General features: G+C 35.1%; 2 protein-coding genes across 6 annotated transcripts in view; one reads left to right on the forward strand and one right to left on the reverse strand.

The window, feature by feature from the left end:
- LOC129258919 (centrosomal protein of 162 kDa-like) overlaps positions 1–3046 on the reverse strand; it is a 35887-nt gene extending 32841 nt beyond the window's left edge. Inside the window, exons 1-2 of one of the 2 annotated variants that reach the window (XM_064098524.1) lie at positions 2978–3046; positions 546–665 (exon numbers count right to left, since the gene is read on the reverse strand). In XM_064098524.1, the coding sequence (XP_063954594.1) occupies positions 546–611 (66 nt within the window). In that variant the 5' untranslated portion in view covers positions 612–665; positions 2978–3046. Of the gene's footprint in view, positions 1–545; positions 666–2955 lie in introns of both variants that reach the window. The other variant, XM_064098523.1, reaches the window with a different exon arrangement.
- Positions 3047–5466: 2420 nt separating this feature from the next.
- Positions 5467–22597, forward strand: LOC129258916 (rab-like protein 3). 4 transcript variants are annotated; one of them, XM_054897156.2, is made up of 9 exons: positions 5478–5613; positions 6978–7069; positions 7759–7876; positions 9022–9139; positions 9646–9793; positions 11411–11482; positions 12988–13035; positions 16819–16910; positions 19528–22597. In XM_054897156.2, exons 1-8 carry the CDS (start codon positions 5562–5564, stop codon positions 16882–16884), a joined length of 714 nt encoding a protein of 237 aa, XP_054753131.2. In that variant the 5' UTR covers positions 5478–5561; the 3' UTR covers positions 16885–16910; positions 19528–22597. The 4 variants fall into 4 exon arrangements, with proteins under 4 accessions (XP_054753132.2, XP_054753131.2, XP_054753130.2 ...); XM_054897155.2 differs by having other exon boundaries at positions 16819–16857; XM_054897157.2 differs by lacking the exon at positions 12988–13035 and having other exon boundaries at positions 5467–5613; positions 16819–16857.
- The last annotated feature ends 535 nt before the right edge of the window (positions 22598–23132 follow it).

Consider the following 23132-nt stretch of genomic DNA (forward strand, 5'->3'; position numbering starts at 1 on the left):
AATTATGAATAATCAATGCAGTATTCACAATAGTGCCGAATATACATGTTATGATGTAGATTACAATGTTACTAAGCACTGCATAATCATCTTGGTTTCAGCATAGCTACCCTGATCAGGTGCTCAAGCATTCAAGGAATTCCGTCCTACTAAACCTTGGGTGGAGAGTGGCTTATTATCAAGGTAGAATCATGGTTTAATTGAGGAAACACACTGAACTGCACAACTACATTTTGAACTTTTTTTAGTATTTATCAGCATTAGACATCATGATCATCCCTTTAACTATTAGGGGTATCCACCTTAGTGTGTCAATGCAACTTACAAACAGCTTAAACATTACTTAAAATTATAAAACACCACTATGGTTTTGATCTATCAAACTGACCATAATATCAATAAGTAACATAAGAATATAAGAAATGATTCATTTTTCAAGCTTCCACACAATAACAAACAACCTGTAGCTGTAATGTCTATCGGTACAGTACTACAGGAAACATAGCATAGGAAGGACTGCTTAGAGCTTGGGAACTGAGACAAACCTCTTTGAGAAACTGCTCAAATTCATCATCAAGTTCTTGTTGGGACAGCCTTGGTGCTCGAGGCATCTTGCTCGCATCTTCTTGCTGACCTGTCTGTTATTAACTGGATCCAGGTGATCTCTGTAAAAAGACAATGGGAATCGCCTGTTAGGAGTCGACTTTACACACTTAGAATGTCATAAAAATCTCCTTATTTTACTTCAGATAACTTATAAGAAGTTTATTGATAATTGTAACAACACTTTAACAACAATGTAACAATGGTGTCTCTGCATGAATTAGGGGCTAGAAAATTTGAATTCAATTAAGATCTACATTTTAGTCCTTAATCAAAACCTGACTTATGTTACACTTTTCATGTCAAGCAGTCTAACATAGTTTTTGTAATTAAACAAAAATAATTAGATGCAAAATCATCCAAACTTGCTAAATAATAAATTATTAGAGTGGCCACAGTCAACACTACATTGCATTAATTACTGAATTATATATTTTTTAATAATCTTCTGTCAAAGTGTGTGAAAATTGCTTTTGCAATTTCTGAGTCATAGTTCAATAATCATTCTGTCAAGGCATTTTGAATATCAATCACATCTCATTTTTGAAGGTTGCAATCATTAAGAGGTGATATCATTTAAATTAGAAAAGATGGCAACTGGCTAGTGGGGAAGTTCATCCTGACTAAAAGTTTAATGTAAAAACAATTGTTTAAACTGGTGAAGGTTTGAAGAAAATCCATCAAAGATTTAAAAAGTTATTAGAAGAAAAATTCAGAATGTTTTTTATTGTACCATCATTATATCAACAGAGAAATCATTTCACATCCACTCCTCAAAGAAAAAAAATAGTCAACATTTGAACCATTTGGCATTAAAAGAAATCTTTTTTTTTTTGCATTTTATATTACACAACATATGGAACAGCTGCTCATAAATCAAGGATTTCAAATTCTAATAGTATTTTGTAATTAGGTATTTTGATAGATTTTCCCTCAACAATATTTTTCATGATTTTTTTTTTGTCTGGTATTTTTACAACAAACTTTTTGTCAGGGACAGGGTGAAATTCCCCTAAACTTTAAGCTAAAGTGAGGATCAAGTAGAATTAGAACATGGTGGATACTATTACTATTTCCATATATTCTTCCTTTCTTATTAATCACATTCACAGAGAAGAACTTGGAATCACAAACCCAAGTCTGATGCCTGGCGAGTCTTTAATTTGTTAGTCCTAAACTTAGGCCTAAAAACAGGCTAAGATTACTAAGTCTAGACTAAACCGTAACGTCTAAAAAAAACTTTTAAACTAATTTCTTCTTTTACTAGGGTGTCTGGAGAAAAAAATTATTTTTCTTATTTCAAGAAAATATCACATTTTCGTTGTGAATTTGAAGAGAAATTAACTTCAGACCGACAGAAATCATAAATGTAACATTTTTGAAAAAAATCCAATTATTGGCTGCAAAAAAGAATGAAATTAGGTCAATTTTCAGCATTTCTCTGCCATAGACTGTGTAGTTAAGAAATGGACACACACAAATCCAAATTTTTAGATTCCGAGAGCTGTTATAAATTTATCATTAATGCCAAAAACTTGTCCATAAAGACTAACAGAGTCCAATAGGATTTTTTATGCTCTTTCTGATGGTATGACTATGATTTTTATAAAGATTTGGAAACCAGATCAAAATGAAAAATTGCGACAAAGTGAAAAAAATTGTGCAAAACAGAAATTTCATTTTCCCATAGAAAACGCATGGGGAAATGGCAATCTCAACACACACAAAAATAAGCCAAGGGTTTGCAATTTATCTCTTAATCCTTATTTAAAATGATCATATAAATTATAAACTTGTCCTTAGTGTCAAAAGAAGTCCCTGAATTTTCTCTTTCCATACATGCCAAACACAAGTTAATAATCAATTCAGATCACATTTTTCTAGTAGCCTGAACTTCCCGAAAAAATGTGCCTCATTTTCCCCTAGGCTAAATCAGCCTGTTTTATGCCGACACTTTTCAGTGTGGCTTCAGACACCCTACTTTTACAATTTAGACCTTTATTTAAGTCAAAATTTTCATCTTATTATCATTATCAACACTCAAGACTTAAACATGTCCCCCACTTCTAGCGCTCCTTCTATTAATTAACTGGGTTCACTTTCAGGATCTTGATTAATTAACTTAGCTCGGCTCAGCTCAAATCCGCATCCTGGCTCGGCTTCGCGGCATACACAAGCGGAGGTCCACTTCGCTTCCTCGCCCCAGCTCCCCGGCTCGGCCGGGTGCTCACGCTCGTTGCCGTTGCGTTGGATCTTATTATTATTTACCTAGAAATCACTTATTTAGTTTCCTAAACTATGGTGGCTTCCATCAGGGAATAGTTCCCATTTCACTCAAACATTTTAACATACCTAAATGAAAATTAAATATTACCAGCACAAAAAGTAAAAAAATCGGATTCAAATCGGAAAATCTCCGCGGCCAAAAATGAAAATACAGTGTAATCTAGATGACAAACAAGAATTGAAAATGACTTTGTGAAAAAAAAATGTATTCGGAAGGATCGTTAATTGAAACTTTATTTGACTGTTTTAACCACTGATTCGGCCTCGACCCACCTAGCTCGACTCTGTACAGCAAGATTTAAATAATAAAAAAAGATAATGATATGTTGGAAGGGTAAGTAAAATTATTGAGTGAGAAATTAAAAACTTCACCGAGAAGATAGATAAGTGGATATTTTTTTTTTAATTATAAGTGGATATTAGAGTTCTTTCCCCATGCCCATGGCTAGGGGGTTCTGGTCTGGGATTGTCTGCGGAACCCCCCCCCCCCCATCCCCTTCGCCATCAGCGAGAGGGAAGACAAAAAAAAGATAGGAGGAAATGTAGAAAAAATAAGATTAGGGGAAAAGGTGAATGAAAACAAAAATCACGTACACTTCGCCTCAGTGGGCAGTGGATGAGAAAAAAGTCTGTTCAAGTTTTTTATTTATTCATTCTCCGAAATTAACAGTAATGTACTTACAGGAACATATAAAAGCAAGATATAAAATAATAACAAGTAAGAAACAAACATATACAAGAAAACTATTATCATGTTTGTATAATGATGATAACTATAATTTTCAGCTCGTGCTACGCGCTTAATTGCATGATTTACAAGATTCTATTAGTGAATAAATAGTCCTAATTGGAATGTCCCCACTAGCGTACCTACGGGGGGGGCAGGGGGGGCACTCTGCCCCCCCTGACGAGTCACAACCCATACAAAAGACATATACCTGCCCCCCCCCCTGACGAGCTTAAAAGACCTTTAGTTGCCCCCCCCCCCCCTGACGAGCTTGAAGACCTTTATTGCCCCCCCCCCCCCTGATGAGCTTGAGCTTGAAGACCTTTTTTTTTTTTTTTTTTTGCTTGTCAATTTTTTCTGGTACGAAAACCTTCATTTCTTTTTATTGAAGACCTTTTTTTTTTTTTTTTTTTTTTTTTTTTTTTTTTTTTTTCTTGTCAAATTTTTTGGCGGCCGATTTTGCCCCCACTGTGAAAAATCCTAGGTACGCCACTGAATGTCCCTATAGCTCTTCAGGACAGGTCAGCCTGAGAAAAACATAAAATATTTCCAGCGCTTTGCATAATTGTTTAGTCAGATTTAGTCAGTTTACTCAAATTTAACTGCTCATGATTATAGGCCTACAAAATTAGTAACATGATCTACATGTAGAACGGCGAGTGCTTAACATGTTTCCTTTCGGGTCAGTGTATCAAACTCGCTTGTCACGCTCGCATTGATCTTTATTGAGATAGGGCCTGCCCTACAGCCTAGGTACAGCTCTTTAAAAATGCTTAAAATAATCATTCAGCATAGATTGGATGACAATAATTTTTAACTCTCGCTTCGCGTTCGCGTACTTCATTCCGCCAAATACAAATGTTTTCCATGATTACGAATCAAAGTGAATAATGTCCACATGCAGTTATTCGATCAATAAACCTAAACAAGTCAGCTTACAATAATTGTTGATTACAAATAAAAACGTACCAAAGGTCAGTCCACCCCTGAAAAATGTTGATTATTAGAATCAATAGAGAAAAATCAAACATGCAAAATAATGCAAAATTTTCATCAAAATAGGATATAAAATAAAGCTGTGACATAAACTTCTTATTTTATATTTGTTGAAATTTTCAGTGTGATGCTTAACTTACAGGATTTTTCTCTTTTTATTAAAATCAACTTCCTATGCCCACTTTTTCAGATTGAATATATAATATTTCTACATAGGCCTATCCCCCGACCCCCCCCCCCCCAAAAAAAAAAAAATCAGCTAGCGCTTCGCATAGACTGACAGAACGGGAAAACAGAATTGTTCTTGTTTACTTAGGTTGAAAGGCGTCTGTCAGCAGATGTGAATACTATATATTATTTATTTGTTGTGAAAGTGTAAAGACTATCCTAAATACATATTGAAATAGATTTATTATTGAGGAGTGATAGTAGGCCCTACGTCAGAATCATAATATTCATTTAATGAATACCGATCGAAAATCGCTGGCCGAAGCCTATACATAGTTTAGCGAAAATTGGGCCTAACCATGGTGGTGGGCTACTATTGGGAAGTAATAGAGAATAAACAAAAAGTCACAAGCATATAGTCTATAGATCTATGTTTTTCTGTGAGGGTATATAGCCTTGAAAAAGTCAAAAACAAGAAAACGGTGTGAGCTGTACGTATAAGTCATAAGCTTTTCACAGAATTGACTTAGTTTAATGTTACATCTTTGAGTTCATTTCCTCCCCCCCCCCATTTTTGCCGGGGGCGCCCCCGCCCCCCCCCCCTCCCGATCCGCGCCTGTGCATGTGACGACGGAGTGCCGTAAATTGTATTTTGAATGCAATGCAAAAATTAAAATAATGCCAGCAATATTTCGGCGATACCATAGTTGATTGCAAATCGGATTTCAGTTGGATTCTGGATCTGGATTTGGTCAAGAAAAATTACTTTATCAAAGTTACGATGTCGTCAATTGATATCGAAAAGGTGAAAATCCTAGTCGTAGGGGATTCTGGTAAGTTGATATGTTGAAATAAATGGCAAATTTCGTTGTAAACCACGTAGAGCCTACTGCCAATTTTTGACGTTACGAAAGTGACAACACTACACTACAGTCCCGTGTGTAGATTTGGATGTGTGTGATTTAGAATAAATATGAAAATTAAGACTTAAAACAAAAAAGGTCTAGGCCTACGTTAAATTAAGAAGACGCAGCATCACAGATTTATCCTGTCAAATCCACGACTTGCAATGTTTTATAAATAAGATTTTAGTCCCACACCTGTTATACCAGTAGAGTCTAGGCCCTACCAGTCTCTCAAATAAATTTCAGAAAAAATGCAATTGCAAACATTTCACTTTTCAATTTCACATGGAATAATTTTCCTGGTATCGCATCGCAATTTGCTCCACTGTCCACATTTTTTAAAAGACTGTTATGCATATATTATTGCATGAAGTCTTTTGTATAGTACATTTTTACATAGGACTGTCATTAGTATTACTTAGCTGAGAGAGCTTTTCTCTTATTCTTAATCTTATTTTTTATGATGACCAAAAATGCTATTCAAATTTATAAAGCAAATTATTCCTAGACAGCTGGCAGCCGTCTGTTTCAGGGAGTTTTTAAACATTTTTTTTTTCTCCTTGTACACAGATGGCTCGTAATCGTGCAGCCGCCATTAGGGATTAACAATGCAAAATCCCCCCGACGGGTTCATCAATTTTTATCTTTATTTCAAAAAGTTATATAAAAAGAACTAACGTTAATCTAAATTCGTTAAAACTAAAAAGTGCACAAATAATTGGACAGTTGCAAATATCAGACTTCGGGCTTGGCCTCATTTTTTTTTAGTAAAGAAAGTTCAGTTTGAGAGAGGGAGGGAGAAAGAGAGAGAGAGAGAGAAGATGAAATTTCTAATAATTTACATTTATTATATTTTCATTTGTTACTTATCCAGCTTTTATTTAATCTAATTTATCTAGATTCTTGATTATTTATTTATTTACACAACATATTTTTCAAAAGTGCAGTGATACATGTACCTTGCCCTCCCCCTTGGTTTTTTTTCACCATAACTCACAAATTTTTAACCCACCCCCCCACCCGTACTGGTCACATAGGAAATGTTGGTTTATGATAACAACGTTTCTGTGCGGTGGGTACAGATCATTAATTTTCCGTTTTCCTGTCCCTGGTGCATGAGACTAATATAATTAAAACTGCTGGGGCTTGTTAGAAACATAATCATTCTGTAGTTATTTTATGAAGATATACAGTTGCATTTGGTTGGAGCGGACCATATAAATAATCTAATTGTTTTCATCCAATTGATATTTAAAAAAAAAATTATCAAATGTTTCTGCCTTGATTTACAGGTGTTGGCAAGTCATCTCTAGTACATTTGATATGTCATGGGCAACCTATTTTGAATACCTCGTATACAATAGGAGCATCACTTGATGTAAAGGTTCGTGAACATATTAACATTTATACTGAAAGAACATCACAAAAAAAAATCAAATATGAAAGAATTGATTTGTGTACATGTTTATTAATTTATGTTGCTTATTTTGGGAAATACAATTGATAGGAACAACAATGGAGATAGAAATTAAAAGCCATCATATAAAATTTACATATTCAAGAGGTGGGGAAGATGATTTATAAAAATATAAAGATTTGAAATCATATAGGCCTTCTGAAATTGCAATTGCATCATCAGCATTCAAAGGGGTTTGTAATTACATACCAGTCTTTTAATCTTTCTCTAAAAAATGCAATGATGAGTAACATTGTGGGCTCCTATCCATATCACTTGCCAAAGAATGTTATATATTTGATTATTAGGAATTAATCAATTTACATTAAAGATAAAAAAATATGATCTAATGATTTTTTTCTGGTCTAATATTTACAATAATATACTTCTGAAAATTAAAATGAAATAGAGTACTCTTACATGGAAAATTGTATTAAAGCAAACATACAGTTTTAAGTCTGATGTTGTATTGTATTTTTTTTCTTCATATACAGTACACTATGGTTCACCATCTTTATGATAATCTTATCATACATGATTACTGATTGGTCAATATTTCGCTTTTTTATTGAGTGATGAATGCAAGGAATAATATGATTGGCCATTCTCTTTGTCAGATTCACGAATACAAAGAAGGTACACCCTCTCAGAAGACATGTTTTGTTGAATTCTGGGACATTGGTGGGTCTGTTAACCATGCCAATAGCAGGCATATATTCTACGCATCACTCAACGGTAAGTAAGCTCACAAGACATACTGAAATCCCCATCAACTCCTTGGTATATATATTCACGGAGAAAAATGTGGATACATAGTTTCTGGTTTATGTACCCACACCTCAATGATTCTAGCCATTCCAGTTTTAGTACCAATGTTAATAAAAAATTGTTTATGTAATCTTTATTGATTACAACCATGGATGATCGTGGGCTGAGTGGTAGCCCACACACCTCAAATATGAGAGGTTGCAGGTGTGAACCTAGGCAGAGTCTTACAAATAGGGTATTAAAAGGTATTTTCATGTTGAATGCATTCTTTTATGAATTATTTAAAAAATCATTTTATATTCTACTGTATTGCCTGAAGTATATTTTTAGTCTCTCTAATGTGCATTTAATCTATCTGCAAAAAGTTTTGATGGTTTAGACAGCTGTCAGTTACTATCAAATGTTGTTTCTTAATGTGTTTTGCTACCCAAAACTCCCATCCGTGGGACAACGTTCCGCCGCTCCCTCACAAAATCATACCTCCGCGAAATCTACTGGATTCTACCATCCCAATGTTGGCAGCTCTGTATTCCACGGAGGAAAGCCATCCAACATAGTTACTTTTATGTATTTAATTATCATTATTCATTAGCCCATGTAATACTGGATGTTATTGCACAGAGAGTTTTGTATGAGATTCTATATGGGAATTGGTTAGATACTGTTCAGATATGGTAATGCAGTCCTGCCAACCAGTACGTTTTAGCCGTATTTAGTACGTTTTTGCAACCAAAATACGGCAGTACGTTTTTTTTTAAAACTAAATCGTAATTTATTGAGAAAAATAATCTCTATATGTCTCTATTTCATAAAATGTGCACAAATATGGTTATTAGATCAATGTAATTTCAGGTAACTTGTTTATTTTTTCAATCATTTTGTTAAAACCAGGCTGAAGATATACACATGTTTTAATGTTGTTTTTTTTCATCTGCAAGAGCAGTGCGCATTTTAGCTTGCATTCAGCTTGAGCGCCGCGATGAGTGAGTGCGCCAAGCAATTTATTATGAAATACACTTTTTTGGGGAAAAATACATTTTTTTTAATCACAGAATACAGTTTTTCATTCCCAGAGGTTGGCAGGTCTGGTAATGATGTTTTTATTTTTTCAGGTATCATTCTAGTTCATGATCTGACGAATCGTAAATCTCATACCAATCTTGGTAAATGGCTTAGTGAGATTCTACAGAGAGAGCAGAACATGGGATCAGAGAGGCATAGAACAAGTGTGTAAGTTACTCAGACATCTTTCTAACCTGAATATTATCATCATCATCATCACCACCACCACCACGATGATGATGATCATCATCATCATCAACATCACCATCAGTATCATCATCACCATCGTCATCACCACCACAACCACTTCCATCATCATCACCACCATCAACATCATCATCATCACTATCATCATCATCGCCATCATGATGATGATCATCACCATCACCACCACTACCACCACAACCACCACCATCATTATCACCATCATCATTTCACCGTCATTATCATCATCACCATCACCACCACCTCCATAAGTTACCATAACCACCACCATCATCATCATTATCACCATCATCATCACCACCATCATCAACATCACCCCCATCATTACCATCATCATCACTACCACAACCACCAATATCACCAGCATAATCACCATCATCATCATTGCCATTAATATTGATATTACTCTTGTAATTTCCTTTTTCCCCCATATCTTCTGTGAATATTAGGAGTGAGTATGACCCTGAGCAATTTGCAGGCCACCATACACCCATCCTGGTGGTAGGAGTGAAGAGAGATCAACTGGATTCACAAAGACAAACCAAACTACAATCTTCTTCAATAGCGGAGGAATGTGGAGCTGATGAAATCAATTTAGTAAGTAGTGAAGACATCATGTGGTTAGTACATGTATTTAGTTAAAGGTAAAAGAAAATTATTGCAGCAAACAATTGTTTCATGAGAAAGCTTTTAAAATCAAGGTTAATTACCACCATATCATCATAGATCTAGATCTGGTACATTGGAATCAACTCATCTTTGTTAAATCATGAAATCTTAGCTGAAAACCGATAATTCTGATGATAACTAACACAAAAGGCATATGTGGGACAGTGTATTACTGTAATTACACTATTTTTCCAGAGCCAATTGGCACATATTTTTTATTTATACATACAAACACTTGCGTGGTCATTTTATTGGATTCTGTTCGAACTCATTTTGCGATCGTACTACAACTGGTATTTATCTTTAAAAAAAAAGGATATTTTTTTTCTCAATGCATAGGTGTATAAATTGCATTCTCATGCTTCATTATAGATATGATGCCTTTGGACGTCATATGTTACCATTGTTCTTAGTGTACATTATCCTCACTTTAAACAATTGGGGTGGGGGTTGATCAATACACCCTGTAGGGACAAAAGCCAGGAAGTCAAGTGCAAACAAAAACAATACACAGTAGATCTTTCTGGGTCAGGTTGTGTAACCAGGAAGTCGGATTATATTGTCAGTGAACAATTCTGTTGCCTTTATTATTAATGTTAAAAGATAAACTATAGAAGCTCCTGTGACAGTCCCAAAGTCACTGGCCCGTATTCTGAAGTCGGGTTTAACTTAAACTCAGGTTTAAAGTTGCGGTTTAAGTATGGATAGCCAATTGTTACATAAATCACTAACAGTAGAGATATCATATTTCAGCTCATTTGGCTCTGAAATCATTCATAATTGTCTAGGAAGTATCAATATAAGATTGTCTTCACCATCGATGAATCAGGAAAGGGCACAGTGAACATAAGAAACATACAATGTAATACAAATTTTGACACTTTTGGCTTCCCATAACTTTAGCACAGAGTTAGACCATGGTCTAAGTTAAACCTGACTATCTCTTTTCTCTCTCTTGCTTGAGCGCTTCATGTTGGATTATTACTGGATTAAAATCATTAGAAAATGTATTCAATATCTGCACATAGTTGCTACTGATACAACCCCCCTAAAAAAAGCGAAGGTGCTCAAGTTATGTTAGGAAAAACAGAGTTATGTAGGTAAATCTTGTATATCAAATTGATTGTACGGTCAAACCTGCTTGATCTTGATGTGCAACTGCATGTACTTGTATCAAAAGACCTCCTATTTATTAAGGCCACTTTTTATTTATTTACCAATTTATGATAGGAATCTTTTTTTAAGAGACTACATGTACCTGCTCCGAAAGACCACTTTTCTGGTCTCCCTTGGATGGCCTTCAGAAAAGGGTTGGCTGGATGTAATGATAAAGCCTGTATTTATAATGCCCTACACATTTTATACTCACCACTTGACCACTTGACTTCAAACTATTTACAGGAGCTGAAAATTATAAATAACATTTTAAGAGCATGAACCATGTATGTTTTTCCTTTGTAAAATCAATAAAACAAACAGGATTATAAGTCAATGCACAAAAAAGCTAATTCACTCCTATCTTCCGTCTTTTACTCAAATAACAAGAATTGTACAGATGCCAAACACCTAGCACCAGGGACCACAAATGCTGTTAAACTGAGCCGTTTCTTTGATAAGGTAAGCACTGAATACAGTCGGCAGTTGTCTATGGAATGTCTATGCTGCTCTCCTACCAAGGAATTAATATATTTCATTTCTATTTGGTTCCAGTAAAGCACCCAACCCTGTTTTATAATTATGTTTAGACCTCTGGGTCCCGTAACACAAAGGTTAGTGATCAATCGTACGCTTGATTTTAACGATTGATTGTAAATTGTAGTCAATGGAATCAATCGTAGAAAAATGTTCTACGATCATTGCTAAGCTTTGTGTTACGGGACCCTGGTGTGGTCCATTCTTTCCCCTCCACTTCCGGGACCCTAAATTTTCTTTATTTATTATTTCTGTGTCTGTAATTTATAGAATCGTCATACTTCTTAATATTTAAATGTCAAATTATTCACTGCATGCTTAGTCTATAGAAGTGAAACTTGAACCTAGTATGTTGAAACTACAGTAATTGAGTACCATTTCCCATTGTCATTATTAACGCATTCGATTTCTAACTAAAAAATAAATATTGTACATTGCATGCATATCACGGCTAACAATCTGACATTGTGCAAGTCAAAGTCATTATTTCCATGCTTCTTTATTCCCAAAAACAAACTGTTTATACAAATGTTAAAATGTAATAAGAAATCACATTTCTTTGCATAAAAAGGATCGTACAATTCTATTTCTGGTGAAGAGAGCATTTCATTGCATAAAAATTATTATTTTTATTTTTTTTAAGAAAATAATACAATCACAGAAATGTAGATGCACATGCTATGAAATATTGCTACATGTATATTTAGACCATGAAACTTTTTATTATTATTATTTTATTTTACTTCATACAAAAACATTTGTTGTTAATGTCTTTATGTCAAGATGACAAATGGTTTTCTTCCATCTTTCTTGATGATGATGTCTTTAAACCCTTTGGAAACTAAGCCTTGCATACATGTATATACATACTGTACATGTACAGTATATATGCAGGCTGGAGTCGGTGGAAAATAATTGTTATGATCAGCTAGGCTACAACAGGTTCAATTGTCAGGTCATTTATTATACCTTTAACATTTAAGTATCGACACGTACCGTAACTTATATATTCTTCTCTCTTTTGTATAAAAAAAAGTGATTTCATCTCTTCTTCAACTGACTTGGTGCTTTTCATGTATAATACCTCTTTCAATAACTCTTCCTCTGCATATTGCATTTCCCTAGCGAATCCATTCAATAATTTAACCAGAAAGGTCATCTTTCGCAATTTTACCCTACAAGAATTATCAGCATCACCTCTCATACAACTACATGTACTCTCCTTAGTACATGTAGTTTCTGTCTAGTGTCTTTTGCTGATAAAATCAGTGCCAAAACAAAGAAGACCTTTTTGACCTACATGTATGCTGCTTAAATAATTCAAAGCTTTGCGATAAACAACAACACTAGGGCTGACCAGCAGTGTATTGAAAGGGGTATTATACAATGATCATATGATTCTAACATGAACTCCCTCTATCGTCCTGAAGGTGATCTCTCGTCGTAGCGGCCATAGTACTAGGGACGGTCCCAAAAAGGTGTGTAGAATTGTTAAGAGTTAGACTCAAATTTGTAGTTATTTTTTCATCACAGCCCCCATACTGTACCATATTGAAATACCCCTCCCCCTCACATTGTGTTATTTTAAACATTGATCCTTTGTTAGTTACTAATCTGTTTTTATTGAAAAATCAGTACCCCGTAATCAGTGTTCATGCATTGGAAATCAATCAAATATGTTGTGAAGAAAAATAGCATGAAGAAGTATTTTTGATAGCAATAAAGCATTTGAATATGATTCTCTGGCATGTGTGAACGCATCATGTTGTCACAGATATATGATTGAATGAATTGCGTTTTAACCCCTACCTTAGGGTCAGAACTACTTAATGATTCTTCCTTCAAAATCTTTTACCTGAAATATATTGTGCCTAGTTTTGTCCGAGGGAACATGTAGTAAAATTAATATCTACCTCTTGAAGATAACTATTATAGACAGTAGCTTAAAAAAAAATTGTGAAATGGAAAGCGTAAATAAGAAGTATGGAATATTTACACAATGATTTTGGCTATTAAAGTCAAAGAGATTTCTGCCTTTAAGAGACTTGAATTTAACAATCGCCTCTGCAACCATCTATTTGCAGCGATGTGGTTACAAGCTACATGTATTTTGCACAAGACCACGACAGTTACACAAATAGGTGCACAATCGATTATTAAAGGTCCTTTAGACAGACTTTCATGTACCTCACATCCATGCAGTTGGCCAATGCTTAGGGCGTAAAACCTATGTATCCGAGTCCAGAACATTTTAATGGCAGGCATTTGTTGATCCAATCAATATCTTTCTGTATTAAAAATAAATTTACATTGTGCATGTTCATTCACAATTTAATGTTTCTGTTTCCATATGCATGCATAATAATGGTTTGTTATCAATATATTCTTTTTATTCTATTCGTTGTCATGGGGTTTTTGTAGTATTCCTTTGAGGTAAATCAGGTTTTAATTTTCATTTGTTTTTCACCTTCATATTCATTTAACCATAATATACTCATGAATATTCATATAATGTAAAAAGATAAATGAATGGATACTGATAAATAAATCTTGAATTTTAATCAGAATATGAATTTTATGACTACATGTACGTTTGAATTGAACAAAATTCATGTTTTGCCATTCTCTCTCCCAACTTTAAGAAAAAAATAAGTCATGCAATTCACATTTGTATTTTTTTTTAAAGTAAAATATTAAGAACTGGTAAGAGGAGTCATTCATATTTATTCAGACACGTCACCCAAACATTGCATTCAATTTTATTTGAATGTCATTAGTAATCTATGCAGTAAATATACATTGGTTTATTTCCAATTCACCTAATGCCAATTCGTCCAATTGCCAACTCATCTACTATCATTTGGTCTACCATCAGTTCGTCCACTCACCACATGGTCTAATTTCATGTAGTCTAATGCCATTCAGTCTAATAACCAGTTGGTCTAATAGCCATTTAGTCCATATACATGTACCATTTGGTCTAATTGGACTACAGTAAGTGCTAAATTGTGCAAAATGAATGAAAATGAAACGGATAGTAGACCAACTGGTTATGAGACGAAATGGTAATTAGACGAAGATTTGATTGGACCAAATGGTTGTTAGACGAAATGTTGATGGACGGAATGGCCTTAGACTAATTGAAAGTAGACCATGTGGTGAGTGGACGAGTTGGCAGTAGACAAATTGGCAATTTACCCTTTCATTCACCATGAACACCCTTTATGATTTCACTCATTTACGGCATCTCACAGACTGCATTCTTTGTATACTCTGATTTCACTCTGCACACATTCCTTGCAGTTTTATGATTGTTTTTCATTGCATTTTGAATTTTAGATCATTGATGTTTGCAGATGATTACATACTATTGATTCTCTCAGGTTTCAACCCACACATGTCAATCACTTTGGAGAATCTGCTTGCTGTATACTACATTGGTATAATGGACATCTGTTTGATGTGATTCCATGTGTATATATACCTTTGCTTGGATTTGAAAATAAAAGAAAATCTTCGCGACTATTTTATTGCTTAAAGTGACCATTTCACTTTGTTCTGATTTAAAAAATTCTTATTTTGGTTCTTGAAAATGGGCTAAACATTAGGCTTATAGTGTAAAAATACCATCCCAAAAGTTTCAAAGTATTATATCTAAAGGATCAATTTTAAAACCTTGGAGATGTAAACCAAAGTTTGAAAATAATTGGGAGTTGGTTTCAATGACTATGTGTATAGAGCGAATCTGTGCAACACAACACAGTAACTCTAGATGAACACAGCATGACCTACATATAGTGTGTACAAGGTATACCGGTACACTGAATGTACAGTGCAGCTAATAATAGCGTGTGTATAGGAGATACACACAGGAGGAGGCAGTCAACATAGCCAACGTACTTTTTGAATTGGAGAAAACTGGTCATAAGCTGGAACCCATCTACTAGACGGTTCTCAAAATCAAGCTAATAAATTGATACTTGTATCTTAATTAGAGTTTTTCATCCTATATTGTGGTCTGTTTCAGGGTTTTTGAGGACAAATACAGGCACTCATACACATGTTTTGTCTCAGTTTGAGAATTTTTTAAATCAGCTGCTCACAAAGTTAAACGATCCCTTTAAGGCCCGTATTCTGAGCTCCAGTTTAATTTGGTTTGACCGATGTGTTGACTCAGTTGGTAGAGCGTCCGTCTCACAATGGAGAGGTCGGGAGTTCAGACTCCGGCGCGTCAGACCAAAAGATGGGAGTTGCTGTTACCCTGTGTGGCGCTCAACAGTACAAGGGATAGAGCTACATGTACGTTGATCTGGCGCTGCACAGTGGCTGCCAGGCCCTGTTTTGGATTTCTGTTTCAAACAATGAAATATGGATTTTCATTTTTTAGTTTTTATTTAAACTTTGGTCTAAAGCTGTGGTTTAACTATGGATAGCCAGTTGTAACAGGTATTCCGAACATTACAAGTTCACTTTGTCAGTTTATTTGAAACATTAAAGTCATTCAACAATTGCTGAAATAGTTTTCTTCATCATTAAAACATGAGGAAAGAGCCAGGTAAAGATAGTAAACATAATAATGTCAGAGCAATTTTTCCCATAATTTTAAGAAAGAGTTAGACCATGGCCTTTAGAGTCAAATTTCATTACTTAATAATAATAATAATAATAATAGAGGTATATTTACCCAGGGTAGCCACCTCAGTTCCGAAAACTGTTCTCCCAGCGGGCCCTGCTATTATTACCCGGCTAAGCTAGGCTACCTATTCGGTGCACACAGCTTTTTGAGGAATTACTTCCTGCCGGTACCCATTTACCTCACCTGGGTCGAGTGCAGCACACTGTGGATGAATTCCTTGCTGAAGGAAATTACGCCATGGCTGGGATTTGAACCCACGACCCTCTGTTTCAAAGTCCGGAGACTAATCCACTGGGCCTTCATTGAGAAATGCAGTGCATGCTGGTGCGGTGTGTTTGATCAACGTAACCATTCCATTCTTTTTCCCCATTAGATCTAAGAGTTTTGAAGTCCTATGAAGACTAAAGCAAAATGAATTTTAGGTAGATCGAACGATTCCACATTATTGTCAAATTATTATATTACTGCTTTATTACTTTTTCACCCAACAAGCCTTCTAAAAGCTGTAGCACACATTTGTCAAACACTGTTGAGTATTAATCTGTTAAACTTTGGTGAATCAACCGATAGAATGATAGCATTTTTTTTTTCCTCTCATATTTTTCTGTATTTTTTTTTTTTACAGGTTATAGAGAGGAGGTACTTCCCTCGTGACACATCTCAGGTTGGTGAATATTTATACAACTGCTGATCATAATCACATGCATAGTGGGCTGTGTAAGTCACACAATCATGTTACAGAGTATATAGCCTTTCCATTAATTCCTCTAACACACACTATGGTTTGAATGTCACAATTTTATAAAACAAATAATGCACATGACATGGCTTGTCCAGTGTGAGAAAGAACTATCCACCCTATTAAGTTTGCTTTGTGTATTCCATACTGTTCCAAAGTTGGATAATTCTTACCATCGCCTTCTTTCATGTGATTTATCAGGATACTAACTGCACCAAGTTACTCTATACGTGTGTGTTTAATAGGTAGTAGCCATTATTAAAACCTTAGTCAACGTCATACAACTGCTGTAGTAATCTCATGCCTAGCGGGCTGTGTACATGTAAGTCACACAAACATACTTTGGAGTATTATGTAGCCTTTTTCATTCCCTTGCCTTTAATACACACTGATGTAACTTCTGAAGGTTTGCATGGTCAAGAAGAATAGTGTAGTAGATTTCACAGAACACCATGTATCTTTCTTGGGCAAATGTGGGTCCTGAAAACGACCACCCATACACTAATTCAAATGCACACTGGTTTAAATGTAGCTGACTGCACCTAGTTCATGTCCAGTAGGTACATGGAATTGCCTTTAATGAAACTTGATTCATATTTATACAACCACTGACAATAATCACATATACAGTGCATCCCACAAAAAAGGAAACCCGTTTTCAGAGATAGATTTCACAATTATTAAACATGATTTAACTATGACTTTGATACTTATGGTAAGAGTAGAATCTCATCTTTAATTTGAGACCAACAGCTTAGCAAATCATTCATGCATGGCAGATTACAAACAATAAATATTGAGGCCTGTCAGAAACAGTTTGCATAGAAACTAATGTGTCAATCTGAATCCACTCTCATTTCAGGGATCAGTGAGAGAAAATTAACAAAGAATACAAAAGAAATGCTAATGAGTCAATCGTCGAATAAGCGCGGTTGTCGTATCAAGAACCAATCTTGTCCAATTTTTCTGCACAACCTGATTTTGACACTCATCTTGCTCATTAATGCGTGACGTTTTCGTCACATATTAGGTATCAAAATGTAGAGGAATAATTGAATTGTATGATAATGTAAATGAAATATCATAATTGATGTACCTTTGGAAAAAAAAAGTGTGAATCCCGTTTTCTTTTTTCTGGGACGCTCTATATAGTGGACTGTGTAAGTCATGGAGCGTATAGCACTTTCCATTTCTTTGCTAGTGACGTACAATATAGAATATCGCCCGTTCATTTAGCAATACCGATTTTGCACACAAGACTCGGACTTCAGTAAATTATTTTACCAACCACCAACCATAGTGGTAGTGTTCATTATCCTCACTTGCTCCTCATACTAATTTTCCTGACATACTCTCTTGTACTAAAAATGCATTTGCCTTATGTGGTGTCGGAGAGTTGTGTTAATTTGTACAAATTTGCATAAATTTGCTTAAGCTTATGATCGTAAAGCTTTTGTTTATTTCATTCAACAGAGTTTATAGGAAGCAGCTTTGTTACCTTATAAATAAGTAAAATATTTTATTGTGTTTTAGTGCAGCCATGTCAACTCCCTCAGCCATTTTTACCTTGTATAGTTTACATTTTCTTTCTTTCTTGTTTAATCTGCTCCTGTACATGAAAGCAATATCATCCTGTTATGTGACCTCGCAGCAGAATGTAATATACATGTACATCTATCCTGGGCCCCGTCTTACAAAGAGTTATGATTGATCCAATCAATCTTAACTCTATGGAAATCCATCAGTGTCATAATTTTTTCCATAGGAAATTTGAACAATGTCCCTTATAAACAAAGAGAAGCACAGTGAATTTTCAGGGAAAAAATGAATGCATGAATATACATCATAGTTACAAAATATATTGAACAAACATGCATAATAGCTGCTGACGTTGCTGGCCGTCCATAGTTGTGATTGATCGGATCAATCGCAACTCTTTGTAAGACGGGGCCCTGATGTATAAGCAACCTGTAGTAGGATGGGGGGTCGGGTGTCCGGACACTTAGAAATTTTGAAGCCTTCTTTTTTTCTTTGAATTATACAAAATATATGAATTCAGTAGTTGTAATCTTCAATTTTGTTCTCCATAATATTGCCTAACACTTCGTACTAAAAACTGGTGAAACTTTGCTTGATAGCTTTTCCAAATGGCTGTTTAAAATTGATTGTCCGGACACACGACTACTGGGTATACATGTACATGTCATATTTTTGCTGCAAATGTAATGTGTAAATTTCTAGGAAGGAATGCCAGTACCCATAATATCCGCAAAACAAGAATGCCCTAGGGTGTTTGTGAATTTCATCCTATTATGCGATCTCAACTAGGAATGTAATGTACTATCCTGGCATATTGGAAAGACAGGTCCACTATTTCCCTCTCGAACATGAATTTATATTGAATAGTTGTTGATTGTTTGCGTGTGTAAAGTTTATTCTCATATTGGTGAAGGGAGTCTTATTTCTTGTACAATTTTATATTGAATAGTTGTGATTGTTAAAAACTGTTTCAGTTTATTCTCATTTTGGTGAAGGGAGTATCAGTTTGAGAATGGTTTTAACTATAATTGTCTTGTGTTTTTGTCTGTCTTCCAGACTACGTCCACGCAAGAGAGGAGACGGATCAGTACATCACAATACATGAAGACTCTTCATACAGACTAGCTGACGACTCAAGTGCAATCATATTATTCAGACAGTAGCGAACACCTTTAAGAGACTTGATCTGAAATTTGGTGTGAAAATTTCAAAAAGACTCTTTCTGACTGGAGATGAACACCTTGGTTGTTAAAAAGAGGATCAAATCTGAATGTCAGCTTTACAGTGTCAAGAAGATTAACTCTCCAATCAATTAGGGAAGGAATCTGGGCCCCGTCTTACAAAGAGTTGCGATTGATCCGATCAATGGCAACTATGGAAAGCCAGCAACGTCAACATCTAAAATTACTTGTTTGTTCAAAATATTTTCAAGAAATTATGAATATTCATACATTCACTGTTTTCTTGACAATTCAGTATGCTTCTCTTTGTTTTCAAAGGACATTGTGCAAATTTCCTAAAGAAGTATAATGACATTGATGGATTTCCATATACTTAAGATTGATCAGATCAATCGTATCTCTTTGTAAGATGGGGCCATTGATAGTTTGTATGAAGTGCAGATGAATATCTGAGCTATAAGAATTTACTGAATTTGAGTCAGCTGACCATTTAAGAAGTACATGTACGTACTTTCCAATTACGGAAGGGGTCTAGATAGTCTTATGTGCAGAATAGAGATGGACACTTAGCTGTATAAAGAAGAGACTCAAATCCAAATTTTGAATTGACTATTTGGAAAAGTATTACTTGGCAAGTGCCACAAAGGATTCTGATGGTTGTGTGAAATACAGCTCAGCTTTAAGAAGAGACTTTGTCTGAATGTTGGCTATTACTCTGCCAAATCCCTTTTTGGATAGTGACTTTGTGAGATGGGGCTGAACAACAGATTCTTAAATATAGTTCAATATAAAGTGATGAATCAGGGACAACTCGTTCCTCGGGACAACTCGTACCGCGGGCAGAGTTCCACTTTTTTTTATATTTCAGCCAAAACAAAGTAATAGAAAGTGAAGAATATTACCATCAGACCATATCCCTAGAAAATAGTTACAAGAAATTTCGAAATGACGAAAAAATAAACACAAATTTGTGAAAAAAAATCACTAAACAGGTGGGACAACTCGGCCCGAGATGTCCCGACCCCAAAGTGATAACTTTTATGCTGTCAAGTCTACATGTACCATTAAAGGCAAGAAGCTGTAATGCCCTTTCATTGCCTTGTTCGTCTGATCACTTTTTAGTCGGCATGATGCAAGTCTGGTCATCAATCACTTGTCTATATGGTCAGCCTGAAAAGTCAAGTCGTTATGAGTATGTTTACTCTGCCCTTGTAACAGGGCTCAGCAGCCAATCCAATATCAAGGTTTCCGTGAGAACAATCATTTTTTTCAGTTCAGAGAAGATTCTCTGTAATCGACGCTTTATTAATTTTTGCCCCATACATTATACAACAAAAATGCTAGAATAGACTGCAATCTTGAAACGCTTATTGAAAATAAGCATTACCCTTAACTTGGAATTGTACTCTTAATGAAATGGCTTAGGACACTTCAATACCATTGAGGTATCATTTTAAAAACTGAGAATCCCCTTTTTCAGAATCAGCCATTTGAAGAAAAATCATATTTGGTTACTTTTTATCACCGTACATTATCAATTAAATTCTGAAAAAAATCTTGCTTATTCCATGTTTCCCCCTGTTTGATATTCTTTTTTCAATAGTTCATTTTATTTCAGATAAAGTGAACAAAGGTTGGCCAGGTTTTGCCTATACACGTACATTTGGCATTCAAAATGTGAAAGTACCATGCTGCATATAAGTACACGTATTATGCACAATTTTGTGTTTGCATCATTGCTATCCCCATTCAACTTCACATCCCACTACTGGTACCTATACATCAGTTGCGTCAGAAGATATAATGGTTCTGCTGTTTCTAGAGCAATTGTCTCATTTATAATGTGCATGTCGTGACCCAGGTCCAAATCTGCTGATTTGCATATTTACTATTGGACTGCTATGCAAGGACAGTACGACAATACGCCAGACGGTGGCCTGTACTTGTAGAGAAGAAGGATATCACGATAATCTGCTTTGTGTTCAGGTGGGCGTTTCTTAAAGCCATTTGTAAGTTGTGAGAGACTTTACAAACGACTGGTGATCCTCTTTTTGTGGTAAATGATATGTACACAACAGATTTTCACTGATGGTTTCGTTCAAAAGGGCCACCAGTCATTCATAAACTTAGTCACTCATATCTTCCAAATAGCTTTGTGAATCACCCACCAGGAATGCAATGTCAGCGGCATGAAGCAATGCAAGATACTGAGCATGCCTAAGCACAACTAACATTGCCTGACATAGCAACCATTTGTGATGTGCTTTTCCCCAATTCATCAGGATGTTGGACAGGCAGCGTGTTTGCTTGTAGATGCCAAGTATCGCAGTGCTTCACTCCAAATTACATCTTGGCCGTAGAAACCCTACAGCCTTCAAGCTGCCAAATTATGGGGTTTTGTAGATAAATAGGCCCGTATTCTGAAGTCGGGTTTAATTAAAACTCAGCTTTAAAGTTGTGGTTAAACTACATGTACATGTATGGATAGCCAATAGTTACATAAATCACTAACAGTAGAGATATCATATTTCAGCTCATTTGGCTCTCAAATCATTCATAATTGTCTAGGAAGTACAAATAGCTGATTGTCTTCACCATCGATGAATCAGGAAAGAGCACAGTAAACATAAGAAACATACAACTTAATAAAAATTTTGACACCTTTGGCTTCCCACAATTTTAGCACAGAGTTAGACCATGGCCTAAGTTAAACCCGACTTCAGAATACAGGCCATAGAGTTTAATTAAGGTAACCTCTCTACAAGACAATGTCAATGTTTCTTTGTGTGTAGTCAGTTTGTACTGTACATAGATGGCCTTTACTGATGTTATTTTCCATTATTGTATTATTTGATATACAGTGAATCAAAAACACAATGAACAAGATTGTATTTATTGAAATATGTTTTTATTAAAGAAGTCATGATTCATGGCAATTTATATGTACATATTTGTCTTATGCTGTACATTATTTGCTGTATTTATCAAACATCAAAGAATACATAATACTTCATGCATACACACACACACAAAAACATCTTAAATCATACTCGATCATATTTTCTTTTGGACATACATTTCTAAACTAAATAAGAAAACAGTTACACTTTAGCAGTATTATAGTTGAAACCTTTCAATGTCCCTATCAAACTATCATTTTTGGTCAATTACATAAAACGAATTGTATTGTGATGTGTCCTTTGCGAGGAACATGTACAGATGGAGGCCTAGTTCAAGGGCATGAGACATTTTGTAGTTTGGCTCTTTGAAATACATGTGCTATTTAAATGCTAAATCTCATCCTCCATTATCTTTTTCATACAAAAATTTGTATTTTACAGTACTTTGATTTAAGGTGTGCTCCCCTTATTTTTACTTTTTGCATGGAAGAAAAAGATTGCTTACAAACTTCATACAGATCAACTTTGAGCCTAAACAAAACTAATTTTTCCCCTTGAAATAAGAATTTTTTTTATTTAA

Source organism: Lytechinus pictus, chromosome 4 (genome assembly GCF_037042905.1).
Source record: "Lytechinus pictus isolate F3 Inbred chromosome 4, Lp3.0, whole genome shotgun sequence".
In the NCBI taxonomy this organism is placed as follows: Eukaryota; Metazoa; Echinodermata; class Echinoidea; order Temnopleuroida; family Toxopneustidae; genus Lytechinus; species Lytechinus pictus.